General features: G+C 42.0%; 1 protein-coding gene across 1 annotated transcript in view; it reads left to right on the top strand.

Moving 5' to 3' along the window:
* The window catches only part of tusc3 (tumor suppressor candidate 3), a 390,927-nt gene that overhangs the window by 126,639 nt on the left and 241,020 nt on the right, over window positions 1-23,268 (top strand). The window contains exon 3 of the mRNA XM_055635574.1: window positions 18,563-18,680. Within this exon, the coding sequence (XP_055491549.1) occupies window positions 18,563-18,680 (118 nt within the window). The remainder of the gene's footprint in view (window positions 1-18,562; window positions 18,681-23,268) is intronic.

The raw sequence follows: 23,268 nt of genomic DNA, 5'->3' as shown, positions 1-23,268 counted from the left end.
TACAAACTTTTAAATATCTGTTGCTGTATGACATTGCTTTTTCATCCACCTTCCTATCAGTATAATACTTGACGAGCATAAAATGCATAAAATGCATTTAAAATATATTATTTGAATTTACCAAGTGAAACGTTAAATCAACAATAAAAACATGAAATGTCTGTTATTTCTCGTGTAGATTTTGATGAATTTATAATTGCCATCAGATGTGACAGATTATTTCATCTTAACCATCGGAGTGTATAGGGGCGGCACAGTGGCGCAGCTGTTGAGTTACTGCCTTACAGAGTCAGAGAACCGGGTTCTATCCTGACTACAGGTGCTGTTTGCATGGAGTTTGTACGTTCTCCCCGTGAACGCATGGGTTTTCTCTGCGTGCTCCGGTTTCTCTCCACGCTCCGAAGATATACAGATTTGTATGTTGATTGGCTTTGATTAAAATTGTACATTGTCCCAGGTGTGCAAAATAGTGCTAGTGTACAGGGGTGATCACTGGTTGGCGGGAACGCGGTGGGCCAAAGGACATGTTTCCTGTATATCTGAAGTCATTAAAACTCAAACTTTCTTAATATGCCATAGAAGCATTTTAGTCCACGAAGTAGAATTGAAACACTATATCTCATCATTCTGCATCTCAATGCGAGCTAGATTTTGCTTTCACCAAATCTCAATTAATTTGCTGTAATGAAGTAAACTGTATAAATGTTATAATTTGCTCAGTAATGTTTTTGATTTTTTTAAAGAAATTGAAATAGGTATGGTCTCTAAATTGCCATTAACATTACTATTAACATTTTTTCAGTTAAGAAAAAAATCGATCCTAGCTTTAAGAAACTTCCACAATGTTCTTCATTCAATGGCATTTTCATTCATCCAGAAGAGCTGTCTGGGTTATGTGTTCATCACACCATACTTGTTCATGTTATTAGGGAGGCAATTCTCTTCTAATAGGAGCACGGCAACCCTTCTATTTTCATGAAATAAATGCTCGAAGATCAGTTTTCTTTATCCTGCAGGATGGTTAAGGACTGCCAACATCTCTCAATTAGAATTTCAATCAACTGGAATGTTAATACTCTGCAATATTATCTGTTGAGCTGTGGTAAAACTAATAGCAATAGAATTCAAATCATTTCAGACCTGTATGCTGCCAGGAACTTACAAGTCCTGTTCAGTACTGACATTGGAAATATTTACATTAGTTTAATGTGGTGAATCTTTAATATCCAAAAGTGCACTGATAGAATAAACAGACAAGTAAATGATTCAGATATGCACTCATCATCAAATTCAATCCATGTGATAAGCCAAATGTGAAATGTAACGACTGTTTTATTTACAGATAAAACTGATTTGCTACTTGACTAGTTCATTATTTTTTTCCAATATTTATATTTTTGTTTCAGATGTTCTCCATCTGTAATTTATTGTTGCATTTACTTTGTGCCTTTAACACAAATAAATTGCCAAAGGGATTTCACAATGCACTCAGAAAATTATGGGTTTAATATCTTGATAACTGTGCTGTGACATTGACATTATGCAACCATATGAATGCCTAGCATATTAATATTTTGCCTTATTCTGTGGGATTTAGGGATGGAAATAGACACATGCTGAACAAGAAGGGAAGACTTGGGATATATAGGCACTGTTCAGAATCGGATGATCACACAAGAGAGGGTAAAAAAGAATGGATTTCAAGTAGAACAGAAATAAGAAGGGCTTTAAACAAACTAGTGGGATGGGTTCAATGTAACGGAAATGTATGGATGAAGTTAAAGGGAAGGAGAGTGCAGGAGAGGTAACTGAAGTCTCCAGAAGAAGTAATAGGGCAGAAAGTTTAAAAATGGATAACAGTCTATGATCAGGCAAAATAGGGGCCAATTTGACAAGAGGTTTAGTGAATACTAAACTGAAGGTGGTATATTTAAATGCACACGGTCTTTGGAACAAGGTGGATGAGCTTATAACACAGTGAGAAATTGGTAGGCACGGCGTTGTGGGCATCGCAGAGACATGGCTGAAAGGGGATTGGAGCTGGGAGCTGAATTATCCAAGGGTACATATCCTATCGAAAAGACAGGCGGGTGGGCAGAGAGGGTCTGCTGATAAGAATGAAATTCAATCCTTAGCAAGGGATGACACAGTATCAGATGCCAGTGAATCCTTGTGGGTAGAAATAAGAGACCTCAAGGGTAAAAATACCCTGATTGGAGTTATATACAGGCCTCCGAACAGTAGCCAGGATGTAGGGTACAAATTACATCAGGAAATACAATCGGCATGTTAGAAAGGTAATGTTACAGTGGCCATGGGGAATTTCAAAATGTAGGTCGACTGGGAAAATCAGGTTTGTACTGGATTCCAAGAGAAGGAATTTGTCGAGTGTCTATGAGATGGCTTCTTAGAGCATCTTGTAGTTGAGGGAAGAGACAATTCGGGATTTGGTGTTGTCTAATGGCCACTAGGGGGTAGTGACCATAATTTGATAAAATGCAACGTGCAGTTTGAGAGGGAGAAGATGTAATCAAATGTGTTGTTATTACTGTTGAGTAAAGGTAGCTACAGAGGCAAAAGGGAGGACCTGGCTATAGTCGGTTGGTAAGTGTCCCTAGCATGAATGATGGTACAGCAGCAATGGCAGGAGTTTCAGGGTATAATGCGGAAGATGCTGGATCTTTTCATTCCAAAGAGAAAGAAAGATTCTAAGGGGAGAATGAGGCGAATGTGGCTGACAAAGGAAGTCAAAGACAGCATAAAAGTAAAATAGAAGGCATATTATATTGCAAAGATTAGCAGCAAGCTAGAGGATTGAGAAGCTTTTAAAAATTATCAAAGGAGAGAAAAGATGAAATATAAAATATGAAAACAAGCTGGCCAATAATATAAAAGAGGATACCAAAAGTCTCTTCAGATCTATGAAGGGCAAGAGTGGACATTGAACTGCTGGAAAATGATGCTGGAGATGTAGAAATGGGGAATAAAGAAATGGAGGACAAATGCAATACCGATTTTACGTTACCCTTCACAGTGGAAGACACTAGCAACTTGTCAGAAATTCAAGAGAGTCGGGGGGGCGGGGGGCAGCACTTAGTGGAGTTGCTATTACTAAGGAGGAGGTGCTTCAGAAGCTGAATAAGGTGAATATGTCATCAGGATCAGATGGACTACATCACAGGGTTCTGAAAGAGGTAGCTTTAGAGATTGGGGAGGCATTAGTACTGATCTTTCAAGAATCACCAGGGTCAGGAGTCGTACTCAAGGATTGGAAAATGGCAAATGTTACTCCACTGTTCAAGAAGGGAGTGAGGGAAAAGAGGGCAAACTTTTGGCCAGTTAGTTTTATTTCAGTGGTTGGTAAGATTTTAGAAACCATTATTAAGGATGAGGTTTCCAAGTACTTAGAAGTACATGATAAAATAGGCCAAAGTCAGCATGGTTTTGGGAAGGGGTGATCTTGCTATTGGCATTCTTTGAGAAAGTAAATAGCAGGACAGACGAAGGAGAGTCAGTGCAAGTTGTTTACGTGATTTTTCAGAAGACCTTTGATAAAGTGCCACATTTAAGGTTAAGAGCCTGTTGTATTAACATGGATAGAAGGTTGGCTGAAAGGTAGAAGGCAATGAGCGGCAAAATTAAGGCTTTCTTAGATTGGCTGCCGGTGACGAGTGGTGCACTGCAAGGGTCGGTGTTGGTTCCGCTGCTTTGCACGCTGTATATTAGTGATTTGGTTGATGGAATTGATGGCTTTGTGGCCAAGTTTACGAATGATACAAAGATAGGCAGAGGATCAGTTGGTGTAGAGGAAACAGGATGTCTGCAGAAGGACTTGAACAGGTGAAGTGGGAAAATAAGTGGCAGATGGAATACAGTGTAGCAAAGTGTGCAATCATGCATTTTGGTTGTAGGAATAAAGGTAGACTATTAGGTAGTAGGAATAAAGGTAGATCTACATGAGGAGAGGATTCAGAAATCATTTGGGCAAAGGGACTTGGGAGTGGTTGTACAAGGTTTCCAAAGGATTAATTTGCAGGTTGAGTCGTTGTAAGGAAGGTTAACCTAATTTTAACATTCAAAAAGATTGGAATGTACAAGCAGGGATATAATGCTGAGGCTGTATAAGGCACTAGTCAGATCGGATTTGGAGTATTGTAAGCAGTTGGGCCCATATCTGAGTAGGATATATGCTGGCTTTGCAGAGGGTCCAGAGAAAGTTTACGAGAATGATCCTGGGGATGATTGGGTTAACGTATAATGAGTGTTTGATGGCTCTGGGCCTGGACACACTGGAGTTTAGAAGGATGAGAGGGTATCTCATTGAAACTTACCGAATTATGAAATGCCTGAATAGAGTGGCTGTGAAGAGGATGTTTCCACTGGTGGGAGAGTCTAGGACCGGAGGCACAGACTCTGAATAAAAGGAGTTGAGGAGACATTTATCTTGCCGGAATACAGTGAATCTGTGGAATGAATTGTCTCAGTTAGCTATGGAGGCCAAATCTTTGGGTATTTTTCAAGTGGTGATTGACACGTTCTAGATTAGTAAGGGTGTTAAAGGCTGCTGGGAGAAGGCAGGAGAATGGGGTTGAAAGGGAAAGATAGGTCAGCCATGATTAAATGGTGCAGTGGACTCGATGGGCCAAATGGCCTAATTCTGCTCCTATAACTTAAGAACTTATTTATTTTCAAATACCCTTTTATGTTCTTAAGCCATTGGAGCAATTAGGCCATTTGATCATTGCCAGTCATATTTTTTCAAAAAATACTCTTTTATGACTCCTTGACCATTAATATTCCATGATTTTATTGTTCCCTTGCTGGACTAAATAATTTGATGAACATTTCTGAGCCATGAATTTTGTAAATAACACAGTCAATATGATTTTGAATTACCAAACCACATGGCAACAATGAGATTAATTGATATTATTAATTCAGAAACAGGCAATCCACCAATTTCATGATGAATATTTGAAAGGATTTTGCCAAGGCTAAGTACGATTAGGGCTCTTTATGATGATTAGAAATTCATGAAGTATCTCCTTAGAATTTTCTATTTTCGTTTAACACTCATCATTGCAAGTGCCACTTTTTTCAGGAGATTTTTTTTAAAAGAATGGTTATTTTCTGTAACTAGGATATTATACGTTTACATTGATGGTATCATATGAAGTATGAACTAAAATGCATCTTTAATATTCTAACATTTGGTTGAAAGACACAAGGCTTGCTATGGAAAAAATTATGCCTGCCTCAAAATTCATTTGCTTATGTCCTTTTTCAGAGTTATCCAATGGATTATTTTTCTTCTTGAGTGAAACATAAAAATGACCCTTTCTAAGTTGTTTCAAATCACTCTGGGAACTTGTCCTGGCATTTCCCGGTATGAAATATCCCTGAAAGTTGAAAATATTCCACAGACCAGACAAATTTGGGAGGAGCAAAATGTATGGTGCAAGTTGGTACCATTTTATCGGAACCAGGTTATTTTTGATATTTATCTCTGTATGGATGCTGCCAGATAAATTGTATATTCCCAGCATTTTTTATTGTTAATATCAGAATTCTACCACCTGCAGTATTTTATATTAATATTGGAGTCAGTTTCACTTTTCATCCATTAGCTCAAGATGAAACCCATTATTTGCCCTCTCACTCCAGGCTGAAAACTTCTGAAGCTCACCTCTTAATATATCTTCGTTTTTTTATGCTCATATTTAATCTGACTTTAATCTCCAAACTTCACAGATCTGCATTGACTCCATGTCTCTTTGCACACTGAATTCAAAATCTTCTCAATTAAAAGCCACTCCAGGAGTTCATCATATCCTACTCTATAAATGTTTCAGTCATACCTGATCTTTACCAGTCCTACATAATCTTTATTCTCCTTGTTCTAATTTATCTTGCCTTAACTTCTCTTTACTCAATCTTTCCAAAACATTTTGCTTCTCTATCTGATATTCCCATATATCTGTTCAACAAGCATCACACTCGTATCAACAAAGAAAAAATATAACTTCCAATCACTGCTCTTACCTCATCAGTATGCATTATAAATAGACCTACATAATGCCTGTAATTAAAAAGAACAGGTTGGTCCTTGCAAAAATTCTATGCCTTGAATTAATTTAGGCTAGAGAAATAATTGTTCCTTATATTGAAAGACCTTTGTAAAACCAAACAATAGGTTGTATTCCCTCCAGCTCGTAAGCACAACCGATAATGACATAATTTTACTGAAAGTGCAGTGATATGCAAAAACATATGTCATAAGTAGTCTGCTTATCTTGGTGGAGGTGTATAGAGAGATGGAAGATGGAGGCATATAATGGGACTATATTAAACATTAAGTCCAAGCTTGTTAAATGTGAGAAGTAACTCATGAAGTGTTGGCAACAATCATGAATCGATCCATGGTAAGTAAATATTAAAATGATTGTAAATAATTGGATAAACAGGAAATTTTGATTGAAGTCTATTTAAATAATAGTATAATTAGGTAAATCTTGATGAAATCTGTCGAGTATTCTTCTTAAGTTAACAAAATTAGACTTTCTTGGATGCCCTAGGCAAATTACTATTTAAAATCACTTCACTTTCTAATGGTTGATGTTGCTTGTGTTGAAAACGTCACCATTCACAACAAAATGACATAGACATCTGAACCATGTAGTTTGCAGCAGTATTTTATGTTGCTGCATAATTAAAGAAGGAAGCAGAGTGAAGTGAACCCAGAGTGAGGTGTTTTGGGAAAATAACCGATATTGTTAGAATTAATTGGAATTTGAAAAACATTCACCAAAGAGTGAATCTGCCTTTGCTCAGAGATACCTCTGTATTACTGAAAATTAGTGATGGTTAATCCATGCTGTAGATTTTCATAATTAAGGCTAAGTCTTGTGAGGAGTGTAGGTTGGTAGAGGATCTTTTTGTTTGTACAAGGCTAATCCTTTTGTACATTTCAGTGTAACTTTTTGATGACTTTGAGCTTGGTCTTCAAGTATGCACAAGTGGTCTGCGTATGACAAATTCAATAGCAGTGAATTATTGGAGTGGAGACAATGAAAGTTGAACAGTTTCTAATTTTATCTGAGAATAAGTCTACCTGGAATATTCTTGAAGGTGAAGTACAGTATTGTTACGAGGAAGATTGAGAGGACATTTTAAGTGATGGCATAGCTTTATTTGACCAATGTTTGCACTGGGATTGAAGCTGAGATGAGCCAATTGGTTGGGATCACATCTTGCATGTCATCAAATAGCAGATGTAGAATAGTTCACAAGTTATAGGAGTAGAACTAGGCCGTTTGACCCACCGAGTCCACTCTGCCATTCAATCATGGCTGATCCCTGCCTCCTAATCATATTTTCCTGCCTTCTTCTCATAACTCTTGACACCCGTTCTAATCAAGAATTTGTCTTCTCTGCCTTAAAAAATATCCACTGACTTGGCCTCCACAATCCTCTGTGGCAATTAGTTCCACAGATTAACTACCCTCTGACTAAAGCAGTTCCTCCTCACCTCCTTTTTGAAAGAGCACACTTTAATTCTGAGGCTATTACCTCTGGTCCTAGACTCTCCCACCAGGGGAAACATCCTTTCCACATCCACCTCCTCTGGAGCCTCTCCAGAACCAGCACATCCTTCCTCAGATATGGAGCCCAAATGTGCTGACAGTACTCCAAATGCAGCCTGACCAGCACCTAATGGAACCTTAGCTTTACATCTCTATAGTAATAGATTTCTTAATACAAGCAAATTTGAGAAGGAAGCTCCATAATCCCTTTGGTTGATGATGTCAATGGCTTTCATGTGTAGTTGTTTTTCACAGACACAGTATTCAATAGTTGGTGCTGCTCTCCACATGGAGTTGTCACATATGGTAAACATGTATCTCCTTAATCTACTATGCTTCTCCAGGAAGGGTGGTGTTGTTATGACACGGATTTGTCATAGACATCACCATGTTTCACCACAGTATCAAGTTTAAGACATATTGTCATAACCCTTGGAGATTGGTTACAACACAAATCAATTCCAGCTTTAGTAAGGATCTGGACCCACTATAATTCACATAATGTGCTCTTCCTGGCTCTCCACATGGCACTTGACCATTAGGACATAAGAGGCCATCTGACTTTTGTTCAAAGGTTTCAAAGGTTTCAAAAGTATTTTATTGTCACATGTGCCAATTAAGGTCCAGTGATATTCGATTTAGCATACAGCCATACTAAAAAAAGCACCAAGACACATAACTACATAAAAGTTAACATAAACATCCACCACAGTGGATTCCCCACATACCTCACTATGATGAAAGGCAATAAAGTCTAATCTTCTTCCCTCTTTATTCTACCGCGATCGAGGCATTTGAACCATCCGTTGGGGCGATCTAAGCTCCCGCTGCCAGCGGTCGAACCCCCAGCGTCGGGGCGATTGAACTCCCGTGTCAGGGCGGTCGAAGCTCCTGAGGCCTGGAGCTCCCGAAGTTGGTCTATAACCACAATGTTAAAGTCCGCAAGTTCCTACGGTTGGAGCTCCTGAAGTCGGTCGCCAGCAGAGGCCTCCAGCTCCTTGATAGACCGCAGTGCAGACGGAGATATGATACTGAAAAAAATTGCTTCTCTGTCTAGGTGAGAGATTCCCCCAACACCCCCCACCCCCACCCCACACATAAAACAAGCAAAAGAACACAAAAACATACATTTAACACATAATATAAAACAACAAAGAAGGAAGGGACAGACAGACTGTTGGCGAGGCAGCCTTTGCAGGCATCACCTGGTGGTTATTGCATTGGTTGCAAGCAGTATTCAACGCCATCAGACTCTAATCATCAGGGGTGGCACTGTGGGATAGCGGTAGAGTTGCCTTTACAGCTTTAGAGACCCGGGTTTCATTCTGTATATGGGTGCTTTCTGCACCGAGTTTGCACAATCTCACTGTGACTGCTTGGGTTTTCTCCGAATGCTCCAATGTCCTCCCACATTCCAAAAACTTGCAGGTTTGTAGGTTAATTGGCTTCTGTAAATTATTCCTAGTGTGTAGGATAGAGCTAGTGGAGTGATCATTGGCCAGTATGGTCTTGCTGGGCTGACGGGCCTGTTTTCACACTACATCTCCAACTTAGAAACATAAAAAAAATAGGTGCAGTGGTAGGCCATTCGGCGCTTCGAGCCAGCACCGCCATACAATATTATCATGGCTGATTGTCTAAAATCAGTACCCCATTCCTGCTTTTTCCCCGTACCCCATGATTCCTTTAGCCCCAAGAGCTACTGTAAATTTAACTCTCTCTTGAAAACATCCAGTGAATTGGCCTCCACTGCCTTCTGTGGCAGAGAATTCCACAGATTCACAACTATCTGGGTGAAGAGGTTTTTCTTCACCTCAATCCTTATTCTTATTCTTAAACTGTGACTCCTTGATCTGGACTCCCCCAACATCGGGAACATTTATCCTGCATCTAGCCTGCCCAATCCTTTATGAATTGTATATGTTTCTACTATAGGATCCCCTCTCACCCTTCTAAATTCCAGTGAATCCAAGCCCAATCGACCCATTCTTTCATCATATGTCAGTCCCGCCATCCCATGAATTAACCTGGTGAACCTTCGCTGCACTCCCTCAATAGCAATAATATCCTTCCTCAAATTAGGAGACCAAAATTGCACACAATACTCCAGGTACGGTCTCACCAGGGCCCTGTACAACTACAGTAAGACCTCCTTGCTCCTAAACTCAAATCCTATCGCAATGAAGCCCAACATGCCATTAGATTTCTTCACTCCCTACTGTACCTGCATGCTTACTTTCAGTGACTAATGTACAAGTACACCCAGGTCTCGTGGCACCTCTCCTTCACCTAATCTAATACCATTCAGATAATAATCTGCCTTCTTGTCTTGCCACCAAAGTAGATAACCTCACATTTATCCACATTATAATGCATCTGCCATGCATCTGCCCACTCACCCAACCTATCCAAGTCACCCTGCAGCCTCATAACATCCTCACTGCCACCCAGCTTTGTATCATCTGCAAACTTGAAGATGCCACATTTAATTCTCTCGTCTCAATCATTAATATATGTTGTAAATAATCCCGGCACCTAGCCTTGCGGCACCCCACTAGTCACTGCCTGCCATTCTGAAAAGGACCCGTCAATTCCTAATCTTTGCTTCCTGTCTGCCAACCAGTTCTCTATCCATGTCAATACCCTATCCCCAATACCATGTGCTCTAATTTTGCATACTAATCTTTTGTGTGGGACCTTGTCAAAGGCTTTTTTAAAGTCTAGATATACCACGTCTACTGGCTCTACCTTATCTATTCTACTTGTTACATCCTCAAAAAATTCCAGTAGATTAGTCAAGCATGATATCGCCTTCATAAATCCATGCTGACATTGACACTGCTTTCCAAATGTGCTGCTATAACATCTTTAACAATCCACTCAAGCATCTCCCCCACTACTGATGTAAGTCTAACTGGTCTATAATTCCCCGTTTTCTCTCTTCCTCCTTTCTTAAAAATTAGAGTTACATTGGCTACCCTCCAGTCCACAGGAATTGATCCAGAGAGAACATTGGAAAATGATCACCAATGCATCCACGGTTTCTGGGGCCACTCTTTGAGTATTCTGGGATGCAGGCCATCAGGGCATGGGGATTTATCTGCCTTCAGACCTAACAATTTACCTAACATAATTTCCTGACTAATTTGGATTCCCTTCAGTTCCTCCCTTCCTTTAAGAAGGAAGTCTTGTTAGGTTCTGTCTTCCTCAGTGAAGACAGAACTAAAGTACTTGTTTAACTGCCATTTCTTTGTTTTCCATTATAAATTCACCTGTCTCTGATTGCAAGAGACCTACATTTGTCTTCATTAATCTTTTCCTTTTTACATATCTAAAGAAGCTTTAGGGTCCGTTTTTATACTTCCACAAGCTTTCTTTCATACTCTTGATTCCGCCCTCTTAATTAACCCCTTGTCCTCCTCTGTTCTAAATGTCTCCCAATCCTCTGGTTTGCTGCTTCGTCTGGCCAATGTATATGCCTTTTCTATGGATTTAATACTATTCTTGATTTCCCTTGTTAGCCATGGTTGAGCCGCCTTCCCCGTTTTATTTTTTCGTCAGAGAGAGAAGAACAATTTTTGGAGTTCATCCATGTGGCTTTTAAATCTTTGCCATTGCATCTCCACCGTCAACCCTTTAAGCATAATTTGCAGTCTATCCTGGCCAATTTCCATCTCATACCTTCAAAGTCTCCTTTCTTTAAGTCCAGGACCCTAGTCTCTGAATTAACCGTGTCACCCCCCATCCTAATGCAGAATTCCACCATATTATGGTCACTGTTGCACAACTGGCTCGGTAACGATCCTTCCTCATTACACAATACCCAGTCTAGGATGGCCTCCCTTCCAGTCGGTTCTTCTATATTTTGGTTTAAAAAAGCCATCCTGTATACATTCCAGGGAATCCTCCTCCTCAGGGCTGCTACCCATTTGATTGACCCAATCTATATGTAGATTAAAGTCACCCATGATAACTGCTGTAACTTTGCTACACGCATCCCTAATTTCCTGCTTGATGCTATCCCCAACCTCCCTACTGCTGTTTGGTGGTTTGTATACAACTCCAACAACCATTTTCTGCCGTTAGCTGTTTCGTAGTTCCATGCATACCAATTCTACAGCATCCAAGCTAATGTCTCTCCTTGCTATTGCATTAATCTCCTCTTTGACCAACCCACTTCCTCTTCCTCTCCATCTATCCTTGAATATTGAATACCCCTGCACGTTTAACTCCCTGCCTTGGTCAGCCTGGAGCCATATCTCCGTAATTCCAACTATATCATATTCCTTAACTATTAACTGCACATTCAATTCATCCACCTTATTACAAATGCTCCTCGCATTAAGGCACAAAGCTTTCAGGTTTGTTTTTCTTATCTTCCTTCTACCTTTTGCTTCTGTCCTCCTTTTATGGCCCACTGTCTCCTTGCATTGGTTCCCATTCACTTATTTTACCCCACACCCTGCCCTATCCACTCATGCTTAACTCCCAACTGCGCAGGTGTGGCTACAGGGGAGGAGGGTGGAGTGGGAGGGGAGGGGGTAGAGAGGTAGGGGGGTAGTGATTGAGGGGGGGGGGGGCATGGCGTCACGGGAGGGCTGGTTCCCAAACACAATACTCCACCACTCACCCATAGGCAGTGGCGTAGGGTGGGTTTTGAGCGCCCGGGGCAGTTTAAAGTTTTGTGCCTCCTCATTAGCGGGGGAAGGGGGGGAAGGGAAGGGAAGGGAAGGGAAGGGGAGGAACACGTTTTTGGTCTCTCTTCCTTCGGTGGATGTGACTTCTTTTGTCGTATCCCCCGTCTCCGCCTGCGCCGAGGCCTAATGGTGGAGCTGGCGGCCTCGGAGCTGGGGCAGAGGCAGCGGCGGCTGTGACAGCGGCAGTGGCGACCAGAACTCGGAGCGGGGACAGCGACAGCGACAGCGGCCTCCCCCCTCTCCTCTCCCTCCTCCCCCCCCTCTCCTCTGCCTCTCTCCCCCCCCCCCCCCCCCATCTCCCCCCTCATCTCCCCCCCACATCTCCACCCCACATCTCCACCCCCTCTACTCTCCCCTTTCTCCCCCTCCTCTCTGCCCCAGGGAGGGGGTAGAGGGAGGGGAGGGGGTAGAAACAGCACCGACCCAGGTCATAGAGCAGAATCCTCCCCATCAGCATTCTACCCCCTTACCCCACGCCTCTCCCCCCCACCCATCTCTCTTCCCCTCCATTCCCCTCTCTCCCACACCCTTCCCCTACCCCTCTGTCCCTCATCCACCACTCCCCCGTCCCTCTTCTACCACTCCCGCTACCCCTCTACCCCTCCCTCCCCACTTCCACTTCTCTCCCACTCTCTCCTCCCCCTCTCCTCACCCCTCCCATCCCCTCTCTACCCCACCCCCTTCCCACTCTCTCCCCCCACACCCTTCCCCTATCCCTCTGTCCCTCTTCCATCACTCCCGCTACCCCTCTCCTCCTCCTCCCTCCCACTCTCTTCCCCCCTCTTCCCCCACACACACTCTCCCCATCCCTCCCTCCTCCCCCTCCCTCCCCATCTCCCCTCCCTCCCCATCTCCCCTCCCTCAAAGCTCTCTCCCCATTCCTCACCCCCTACCCGGCTCTCCTTTCCCTCCCAAATCTATCCCGTTTCCTCCGCCTCCCTCCCCTCTTCTCACCCCCCCGCAAACGCCGTTCGCAAACGCCGTTGGGGAAACAGATGTCACAATGCCCAATGCTCAAAGGCATTGTTGCCATAGAGGGAGTACAGAGAAGGTTCACCAATGGAGAGAGTACAGAGGAGATTTACTAGAATGTTGCCAGGGTTTCATCAACTAAGTTACAGAGAAAGGTTGAACAAGTTAGGGCTTTATTCTTTGGAGCACAGAAGGTTAAGGGGGGACTTGATAGAGGTCTTTTAAATGATGAGAGGGATAGACAGAGTTGACGTGGATAAGCTTTTCCCACTGAGAGGAGGGAAGATGCAAACAAGGGGACATGACTTGAGAATTAAGGGACAGAAGTTTAGGGGTAACATGAGGGGGAACTTCTTTACTCAGAGAGTGGTAGCTGTGTGGAATGAGCTTCCAGTGAAGGCGGTGGAGGCAGGTTCGTTTTTATAATTTAAAGATAAATTGGATAGTTATATGGACGGGAAAGGAATGGAAGGTTATGGTCTGAGCGTAGGTATATGGGACTAGGGGAGAATACGTGTTCGGCACGGACTAGAAGGGTCGAGATGGCCTGTTTCCGTGCTGTAATTGTTATATGGTTATATGGTTAAGGTTCATCAGACTGATTCCTGGGATGTCAGGACTTTCATATGAAGAAAGACTGGATAGACTCGGCTTGTACTCGCTAGATTTTAGAAGATTGAGGGAGGATCTTATAGAAACTCCTGATTCCATTTTGTCGTATTTATGTACACATTTTTAATCAAATCCTTCTCCCCCCTCCCTCCCAATATTTAAAAAAAAAACTGGCATCTCACCCATAGAATCAACCCCAGCCCCTGGTGAACGTTCCATCGTGTGATGTCACAATGCCCAATGTTCACATATGTCCAATCGGAATGGAATCATTTACATATGCCTTTGCAGGAGCACCAGCACCCGCTGAACGTTCCATCGTGTGATGTCACAATGTCCAATGCTCAAAGACATTCTTGCCATAGAGGGAGTACAGAGAAGGTTCACCAGACTTATTCCTGGGATGTCAGGACTTTCATATGAAGAAAGACAAGATAGACTCGGCTTGTACTCGCTAGAATTTAGAAGATTGAGGGCAGATCTTATAGAAACCTACAAAATTCTTAAGGGGTTGGACAGGCTAGATGCAGGAAGATTGTTCCAGATGTTGGGGAAGTCCAGAACAAGGGGTCACAGTTTAAAGATAAGGTGGAAATCCTTTAGGACAGAGATGAGAAAAACATTTTTCACACAGAGAGTGGTGAATCTCTGGAATTCTCCGCCACAGAAGGTAGTTGAGGCCAGTTCATTGGCTAGATTTAAGAGGGAGTTAGATGTGGCCCTTGTGGCTAAAGGGATCAGAGGGTATGGAGAGAAGGCAGGTACAGGTTACTGAGTTGGATGATCAGCCATGATCATATTGAATGGTGGTGCAGGCTCAAAGGGCCGAATGGCCTACTACTGCACTTAATTTCTATGTTTCTCTCTCCTCACCCCCTCTCCCTCTCCCACCCATCCCACTCTCCCCCCCCCCCCCCCTTCTCTCTCTCCACCCCACCCCCTTCCTCCTACCCCTCTGTCCCTCTTCCATCACTCCCCCTACCCCTCTCCTCCTCCCTCCGCACTCTTCCATGTCTCCCCCCTTCCTCCTCCACTCTCCCTCCCCACTCTTTCCCCTCTCTCTCCCCCCCCCCCCCCTCTCCCACTCCCTCCCTCCTCCCCTCCCTCCACACATCCCCCCCTCCCCCACATCTCTCTCTCCCCATCCCCCTCTCTCACCCCCTACCCCCCGCTCTCCTTTCCCTCCCAAATCTGTCCCGTTTCCTCCTCCTCTGCTCCCCTCCCTCCCCTCTCTCTCACCCCCCCCCCCCCACCTGTGAGTTTGGGCGGTGGTTAATATGAGTGCTCCCCCTCCCCCCCCCCCCGCAAACGCTGTTGGGGAAACATACCCAACGGGTCTGCACTTGGTCTAGTTTTAATATAAAATTGGATACATGTAAGCCTACAAGTAACAAACAAACTGTGTACATCACCTCTGAAAAGTACATAGTTACAACACCACTTGTTTTAGTGACTGTGAAATGAAAAAAAAGTATTTTAATTGACTATAACCATATAACCATATAACAATTACAGCACGGAAACAGGCCATCTCGACCCTTCTAGTCCGTGCCGAACACGTATTCTCCCCTAGTCCCATATACCCGCGCTCAGACCATAACCCTCCATTCCTTTCCCGTCCATATAACTATCCAATTTTTTTTTAAATGATAAAAACGAACCTGCCTCCACCACCTTCACTGGAAGCTCATTCCACACAGCCACCACTCTCTGAATAAAGACGTTCCCCCTCATGTTACCCCTAAACTTCTGTCCCTTAATTCTCAAGTCATGTCCCCTTGTTTGAATCTTCCCTACTCTCAGTGGGAAAAGCTTATCCACGTCAACTCTGTCTATCCCTCTCATCATTTTAAAGACCTCTATCAAGTTCCCCCTTAACCTTCTGCACTACAAAGAATAAAGACCTAACTTGTTAAACCTTTCTCTGTAACTTAGTTGCTGAAACCTAGGCAACATTCTAGTAAATCTCCTCTGTACTCTCTCTATTTTGTTGACATCCTTCCTACAATTTGACGACCAAAACTGCACACCATACTCCAGAATTGGCCTCACAATGTTTTGTACAATTTTAACATTACAACTTCTATACTCATAGATACTCATAGATATACTCATAATATAGATATTTAACAATTTTTAAATCGCATTCATGCAGAAAACAATATAACATTTGCTGCTGTAACTCTGGAACAATCTCGTGGAAGAATGAGAGGGGGAATCTCATAGAAACTTATGGTATTGAAAACACGATTGGCCTATTTCTGCTCCTATGACTTATCAACTTGTGGACTTATGGATGTAAATTCGTGAATCGACCTGCGGATGTAGAATTAATTACTCATGATGTTAAATTAAGACAATAATATAAATTGAATGTAGAAAAGCACAATCATTTTCACAATGGTTAAATGTCAATGAACTCAGAGGAGCCACCTTCTCTGAAAACCTAGTATTTTAAGGTAAAATATCAGTTGAACCTATGTTACAGCTCATTTATTATAAATGTCATATGAGTGGAAATAAAACCAGAAAATGCTGGAAATACTCAGCAGGTGAGCAAATATCAGCATTGTTCTGTTGAAATGTCATTGACCTGAAACGGTGACTGTTTGGTTCTCTGGAGATGCAGCCTGACCTACTGACCAGTTCCACCATTTTCTGCTTCAATACATGTTTCCAACATTTGGAGTTTATTTTGTTACTATTTTATTACCATGTGAAAGAAACGGAAACTGTTTCTGATTTCAGAAATGGCTTATTTCTCTGCTATTTAGACATAGCATAATAGCAACGGACGATGATCCTTTTATGTCAGTGTACCTACCGGTACATTAAAGTTGTTAGAAATATAAAGTTACTATTAATAAACAGAAAACAATGACATTGAAATAAAATTAGTGATCTGAAGAATATTAATCATAAATACCAGTACACGGGAAAAAATTTAAAAAGGAAGTTATGAAGAGAAAAGAGAGTACATGAGAATAGTAGCTGATAAAATCAAGGAAACCCAAAGATGTTCCACAAATATGCAAAGGAGAAGACAATTAGAAAGGAAAGGGGAGCTCATAGCCGATGCCGTGATCACATTGAATGGTGGTGCTGGCTCGAAGGGCCGAATGGCCTTCTCCTGCACCCATTGTCTATATACCTATGTATCTTACAGGCAACAAAATAACTGCATGGCAGTGGAGGCAGAAGATATGAAAAGTTGTAAATTAATATTTTGCATTCAGCTTCATGGAAGAGGTGGATGATATGGACATAAACATTCGGGAAAATTGTTAATGTTTCAGAAATGCTAATTGTGGGAGTAAGGGATATAGCATCTTCAAAAATGGATTAAATTGACAAGATGAAACAACATGTATCCTCCCTCCTTAAATGAAGCAAGGGGGGGGGGAAATAATACAACCTCTGACATTCATTATCCTATTCTCCAATTCTCTGGCGACAGAGCAGTGGAAGGTTACTGATGCGGCATTGTTATTTAAAATGGTGAAAGAGATAGATCAAGTTATGACAAGCAAATCAGCCTGACATAATAGCGGATAAATTGTTGGGAAAATAATTGAGGTATAGTGTAAATCAATGTTTAGAATTGCACAAATTAATTAAGGGTGCTCTGCTTGGATTTGTTAAGAAAAGGTTTTCTGATTAATTGCCTTTTTTCGAGGATGTAACTATGTGTATCGATAAAGATGGCACATTATTGGTTGAAGCACAGAAAGCAAGAACAAAGAAGACCAAAGAATTATTTAATAATATAAAATATTGATTATACTACAGATAGAGGGAATTATTTGGATTATCTAATGACAGGAAGGTTTTGGCAGGGCTGGAGAAGAGGTAGAGGAGATTTACAAGAATATTGGCAAGGCTGCAATTATGAGCAGAGACTAGAGTCTAGAATTAATTTCAATGGAACAAGGGAGACCAAGGTGAGATCTAATTGAAGTGTGTAATAATATGTGAATGATGCGCCTGATAAACAGATAAAAGACCTCGGCAAAGAGAATCTGAAGAAGAGACCCGAACTCAAACGTCCGTTCCTTCCCCAGATGCTGCCCGAACCAGTGAGTTCCTCCATGTTTTAATCAAGATTCAAGCATCTGCATTTCCTTGTGGCTTCATGTTAAGAAAGAGATTAGTGATTAGGATCTATGGGAGTAAGTTAATCGGTGGAATTATGAGGGAATTTGAGGAGAAAGTATTTCTGCCAGACGCGGGCAGGTGGGACTGGTGTAGATGGACCATGTTGGTCAGTGTAGGCAGGTTGAGCTGAAGGACAAGAATTGGAGATTTGGAATTGTGAAAAGGTGGTGCTGGCAGAAACCTATAGCACACTAAGCGGTACATCGATAACCACTTGAAGGACCATAACATGCCGAATTATTGATCCACAGCTTGGAAATAGGACTACCTTAAGTCTGTCTGTCTGTCTGTCTGTCTGTCTGTCTGTCTGTCTGTCTGTCTGTCTGTCTGTCTGTCTGTCTCTGTCTCCAAACGCGTGTAGGAAGGAACTGCAGATACTACAGTTGCTGGTTTAAATTTAAGATAGACACAAAATGCTGGAGTATCTCAACGGGACAGGCAGCATCTCGAGATATATATAAGCCTAATGACAGCCGTTTTCTGTAATGACAGGAGTGCAATTCTCTGATTTATTTTGGTATCTGGCATTTTATTTTTCTGCAGACAAGCAAATGAAGAGTACCAGGTGCTTGCAAATTCATGGCGGTATTCCTCTGCATTTTCTAATAAACTCTTCTTCACTGTTGTGGATTATGATGAAGGGGCAGATGTATTTCAACAGGTATGGATTTTGTTGCACACTGTAGTAATCAGTTTTTGTGGTGACTTAAAATTATATAATTTTAAACCCTGAAATGTTACAGGTATGATTGGCATTGCAAACAGTGGCCGGTTAACCCACCAGCCCACCCAGTTTTGGGGTGCAGAGAGGAAACAAGGACACTTGGAGGAAACTTATAAACTTATAATTCACAAGTTCGTAAACCTACACTAAGAACGCACTGAAGATTAGGAATCTCTGCACCACACCACAGTACTGAATCACTGACTGTCACATGAAACATGGATTGTGTTAGTTTTAAAAGCAGATTTTCACCTAGAAAAGGTGCATGAAAAGCTTGAATACAAATGGGCTGTACTTGCACGGTGCAAGGTCCAACGTACCCGATTTTGACCAGCATGTCAGCTTGAGGTTTACAAACACATTGTTCCTACCTCTTCATGCCAATGACTTGCTGCTGATAAGTTAATCACAGAACATGCTCTGGTTAATGATCTGCACTGAATCGCCTATTTTGTGCTAACAATTGAATGTGTTTTTACTCAAATAAGCATTGGAATTAGAATAAAATAGATTAACAAAACATCAATGAAAAACTAATCATATATTTTTTTGAATTGGTATTCTCCATATATCAGCAATTCCAATATAAACCTTTGCTATTAAAATCAGAGTCTACAGGAATCCACGCGTGTTCCTGCCATAGATATTCTCTTCATTACAGTGGTGCTTAATAATCTGATAAGTCACGTGAACATTGTTTGCTGAGGAGTGCTTTAAAGCACCAATTTTTAATTAAACAATAGTGGACTGCTAGTTTGAGATTCTCTTGGGATATGAACAGAATGTTTTAACTTTTGCATTTATCTTCACAAACAGCTTTAAAAGTTTTGAAAATGGACGGCTGACAAAGACAATATCAATAAAAACATTATACACAGTGAGGGCATAGGATTGAAAATGCATTGTCTTGATAAAGTGGTGAAAGCAATGGAAGCAGATTTAATTATGGCTTTCAAAAGCGAATTCATTATTTTTTGAACAAAAAGAACTGTACATCCACAGAATAAGGCAATTGGTGGAGCTGCTGCCTCACAACGCCAGAGTCCCAGGATCGATCCTGACCTTGGGTGCTGTCTGTACGGTCTCCTGTGACTGCATGGGCTTCCCCCAAGTAATCCAGTTTCCTCCTTTATCCCAATGATGTGGGGGTTTATAGGTTAGTTGGTCTCTGTAAAAACAAAACGCCCCTCCTTAATATGTAGAGAGTGGATGAGAAAGTGGGATAACTTAGAACTAGTGTGTAAGGGTGATTGATTCCTGGCATGGGATTGGGCCAATGGGCCTGTTTCCATGATAGACACAAAGCTGGAGTAACAGCGGGACAGGCAGCATCTCTGGAAAGACGGAATGGGTGATGTTTTGGGTTGAGACCCTTCTTCAGACCTGGCCTGTTTCAATGCTGTATATCTTAACTAAACTAATCTGAGAATATGGGTAATGATAGAGAACTGGAAAAGAATCAGAGGGCTGAATGGACCTTCGTGTGATGGTCTAACATCAAAAGTTGAAAATTGTGACCCAATAAAAATTCAAGAAACAGCATTTCAATTTCCACCTAAGCATTTTACAGAACCTGGAATTTAATATTAAATTCAAGAGTGTTATGGGGCTGTCCCATTCTACGAGCTAATTCAAGAGCTCTCCCGAGTTTAAAAATAAATCAAACTCGTGGAAGCACGTAGAATGTACGTAGCGGTTACGTCGGAGCTCGGAACGTCTCTTTTAGCGGCTCTTAATGCTAATGGCAGGTACTCGGGAAACGTGGTAAGCTCGGGAAGACTGGTGAAGATTTTTTAACATGTTGAAAAGTATCCGCAAGAGCCCCGAGTACCTACGAGCGGCTATTACCGTAATTCTCCGCGTTCGAATCAGAGGAAACTCTGGAGAACTCTTAAATTAACTCGTACAGTGGGACAGCCCCATTAGCTAACTGGATTTTCCAGTTTGTGCCAGAAGTGTATCTGAAACTTTTGTAACATTAACTTAGTTTGCCTCTCACCACATATGTTACCCGATCTGTGGAGTATTTTCAGCATTCTCTAGTTATCAGATTACAAGCAGTATTTTGAGTCTCATATTTTCAACATTGAATTGAATTGCATTGAATAAATTTTATTAGCCAAGTATGTACACATACAAGGAATTTGCAAGCAAGTATGTGTACTTGCTTGCAAGTAACAACATGATATACAGTAAACAATTAAGAATAAAACATTATAACATAAACATGTGAAGAATAAAATAAAATACCAGAGCATTATTTTTCTTTTCCTGCTTCCCTCATTAATTTTCATCTGTTTACACTCTTCCAGTCAGATCAGCTATGTTCAGCAGACATTGATTTCCATCTCTTAGATGATGGTGATAGCAATTGTATAGCCTGATAACCTTGGTGTCCAGACTATCACAGATACTCCCTCCAATATTATGAACTATCTTCAAAAACCTGATAATGTGCCGTCCAGGTGTTGAGGAATATCAAGACCACTTATTTTCATTTCTTATATTTCCTCTTCAGACATTTCTTTCTTAATCTCATCTGTAATTCCCAATCATTATTTCACTGTCCACTTTGAAGAAAATACCAGGAAAGCAGAATATTTGTTAAATCGTGAGAGGTCGGTTCGCGATGCCATTCAAAGGGACTTGGGTATGTTTGTATTCAAGTCACTGAAGGCCAATGTGCAGATGCTGCAGACAGGAGAACAAATTGTATGTTAATCTCTATTAAAAGGTGATTTGATTGGACCAATTTCCTTTCACTGGCTCTCTGTGCTGTTTTTGGCAAAGTTCATCTCACAATTAATCACATTAAATTGTTCTTGCCATGTGTCTTTCCATTTTCCATTTTCAAGTCTTCCTATATCTTTCTGAAATCTCTTCTCCGTCATTAATTTTTATAATCATACATGAACTCCAGATAGTTTTGCCTTTACTCAAGATATTTAACCTAGTGCTTCTACTTTCTGAATAAATCGAGTATTATAGCAGCTCATTTGGAAAGCAGTGACAGGATCGGTCAAAGTCAGCATGGATTTACGAAGGGGAAATCATGCTTGACTAATGGCCGGGGGAGCCGTTGGAACGAGAGGAGGAGTTACCTGGGCGGTGAGTTATAAATCGAGCGTGGGGCTTGCCTTCACAGAGGCCCGGGGAGCCATTGGAGCGAGAGGAGGAGTTACCCAAATCTGCAGCGTTCCATCTCACTTCCAGAGAAGGGGTCTGGTGGAAGCTTCTGATTGGTGGAAGAGGACCAGAGGAAGCAGCTGATTGGTTGCAACCACAGGTTTTCATTTCTGCTTTCAGGTTAAGGGTTCAGTGAGTTGAGGGTTCTGTGAGTTAAGGGATCAGTGAGTTAAGGGTTCTGTAGGTTAAGGGTTCTGTGAGTTAAGGGTACAGTATTTAATAGTAAAGGTACAGTTTAAAGGATAAAGATTTTTATAGTGTGAGGGAGTTGATTTAATTTGGGAGTAAGCTATGTCAGTGGAGATTGGCCCGTGGTGTACTCAGCCTGCAACATGTGGGAGATCAGGGATATGGTCGGTGTCCCTGGTGACTACCTTTGCAGGAAGTGTGTACAGCTGCAGCACCTGGAAGACCGCATTGAATGATTGGAACTGCGGCTGGATTCATACTGGAGCATCCACGATGCTGAGAAAGTCATGAATAGCACGTACAGTGAGTTGGTCACACCGCAGGTAAAAGGGAAGAGGACAGAAAAGGAACGGGTGGCCAATAGCCAGCATAGCAGTAGGCAGGTAGTGCAGGAGTCCCCTGCGGTCATCTCCCTCCTAAACAGGTATACCATTTTGGATACTGTTGGGGGAGATGGCTCACCAGGGGAAGGCAGCAGCAGCCAAGTTCATGGCACCATGGGTGGCTCTGCGGCACAGGAGGGGAGAAAAAAGAATGGAAGGGCAATAGTAATAGGGGATTCAATTGTAAGGGGAATAGATAGGCGTTTCTGCGGCCGCAAACGAGACTCCAGGATAGTATGTTGCCTCCCTGGTGCAAGGGTCAGGGATGTCACTGAACGGCTGCAGAACATTCTGGAGGGGGAGGGTGAACAGCCAGTTGTCGTGGTGCATATTGGCACCAACGATATAGGTAAAAAAAGGGATGAGGTCCTACAAGGTGAATTTAGGGAGCTAGGAGATAAACTTAAAAGTAGAACCTCAAAGGTAATAATCTCTGGATTACTACCAGTGCCACGGGCTAGTCAGAGTAGAAATAGGAGGATATTGCAGATGAATACGTGGCTTGAAAAATGGTGCAAGTGGGAGGGATTCAAATTTTTAGGGCATTGGAACCAGTTCCGGGGGAGGTGGGACCAGTACAAACAGGATGGTCTGCACCTGGGCTGGAATGGAACCAATGTCCTTGGGGGAGTGTTTGCTAGTGCTGTCGGGGAGGATTTAAACTAATGTGGCAGGGGGATGGGTGAAAGAGCAGAGAGGCAGAGGGGTGTAAAATTAGGGTAGAAGCAATAGCAAGGTGAAAAGTGAAGTGGCAGGCAGACAAATCC

Source organism: Leucoraja erinacea, chromosome 1 (assembly GCF_028641065.1).
Source record: "Leucoraja erinacea ecotype New England chromosome 1, Leri_hhj_1, whole genome shotgun sequence".
NCBI lineage: Eukaryota > Metazoa > Chordata > Chondrichthyes > Rajiformes > Rajidae > Leucoraja > Leucoraja erinaceus.
The sequence above is the reverse complement of the archived record's forward strand: the minus strand, read 5'-3'. Positions and strand labels throughout refer to the sequence as shown.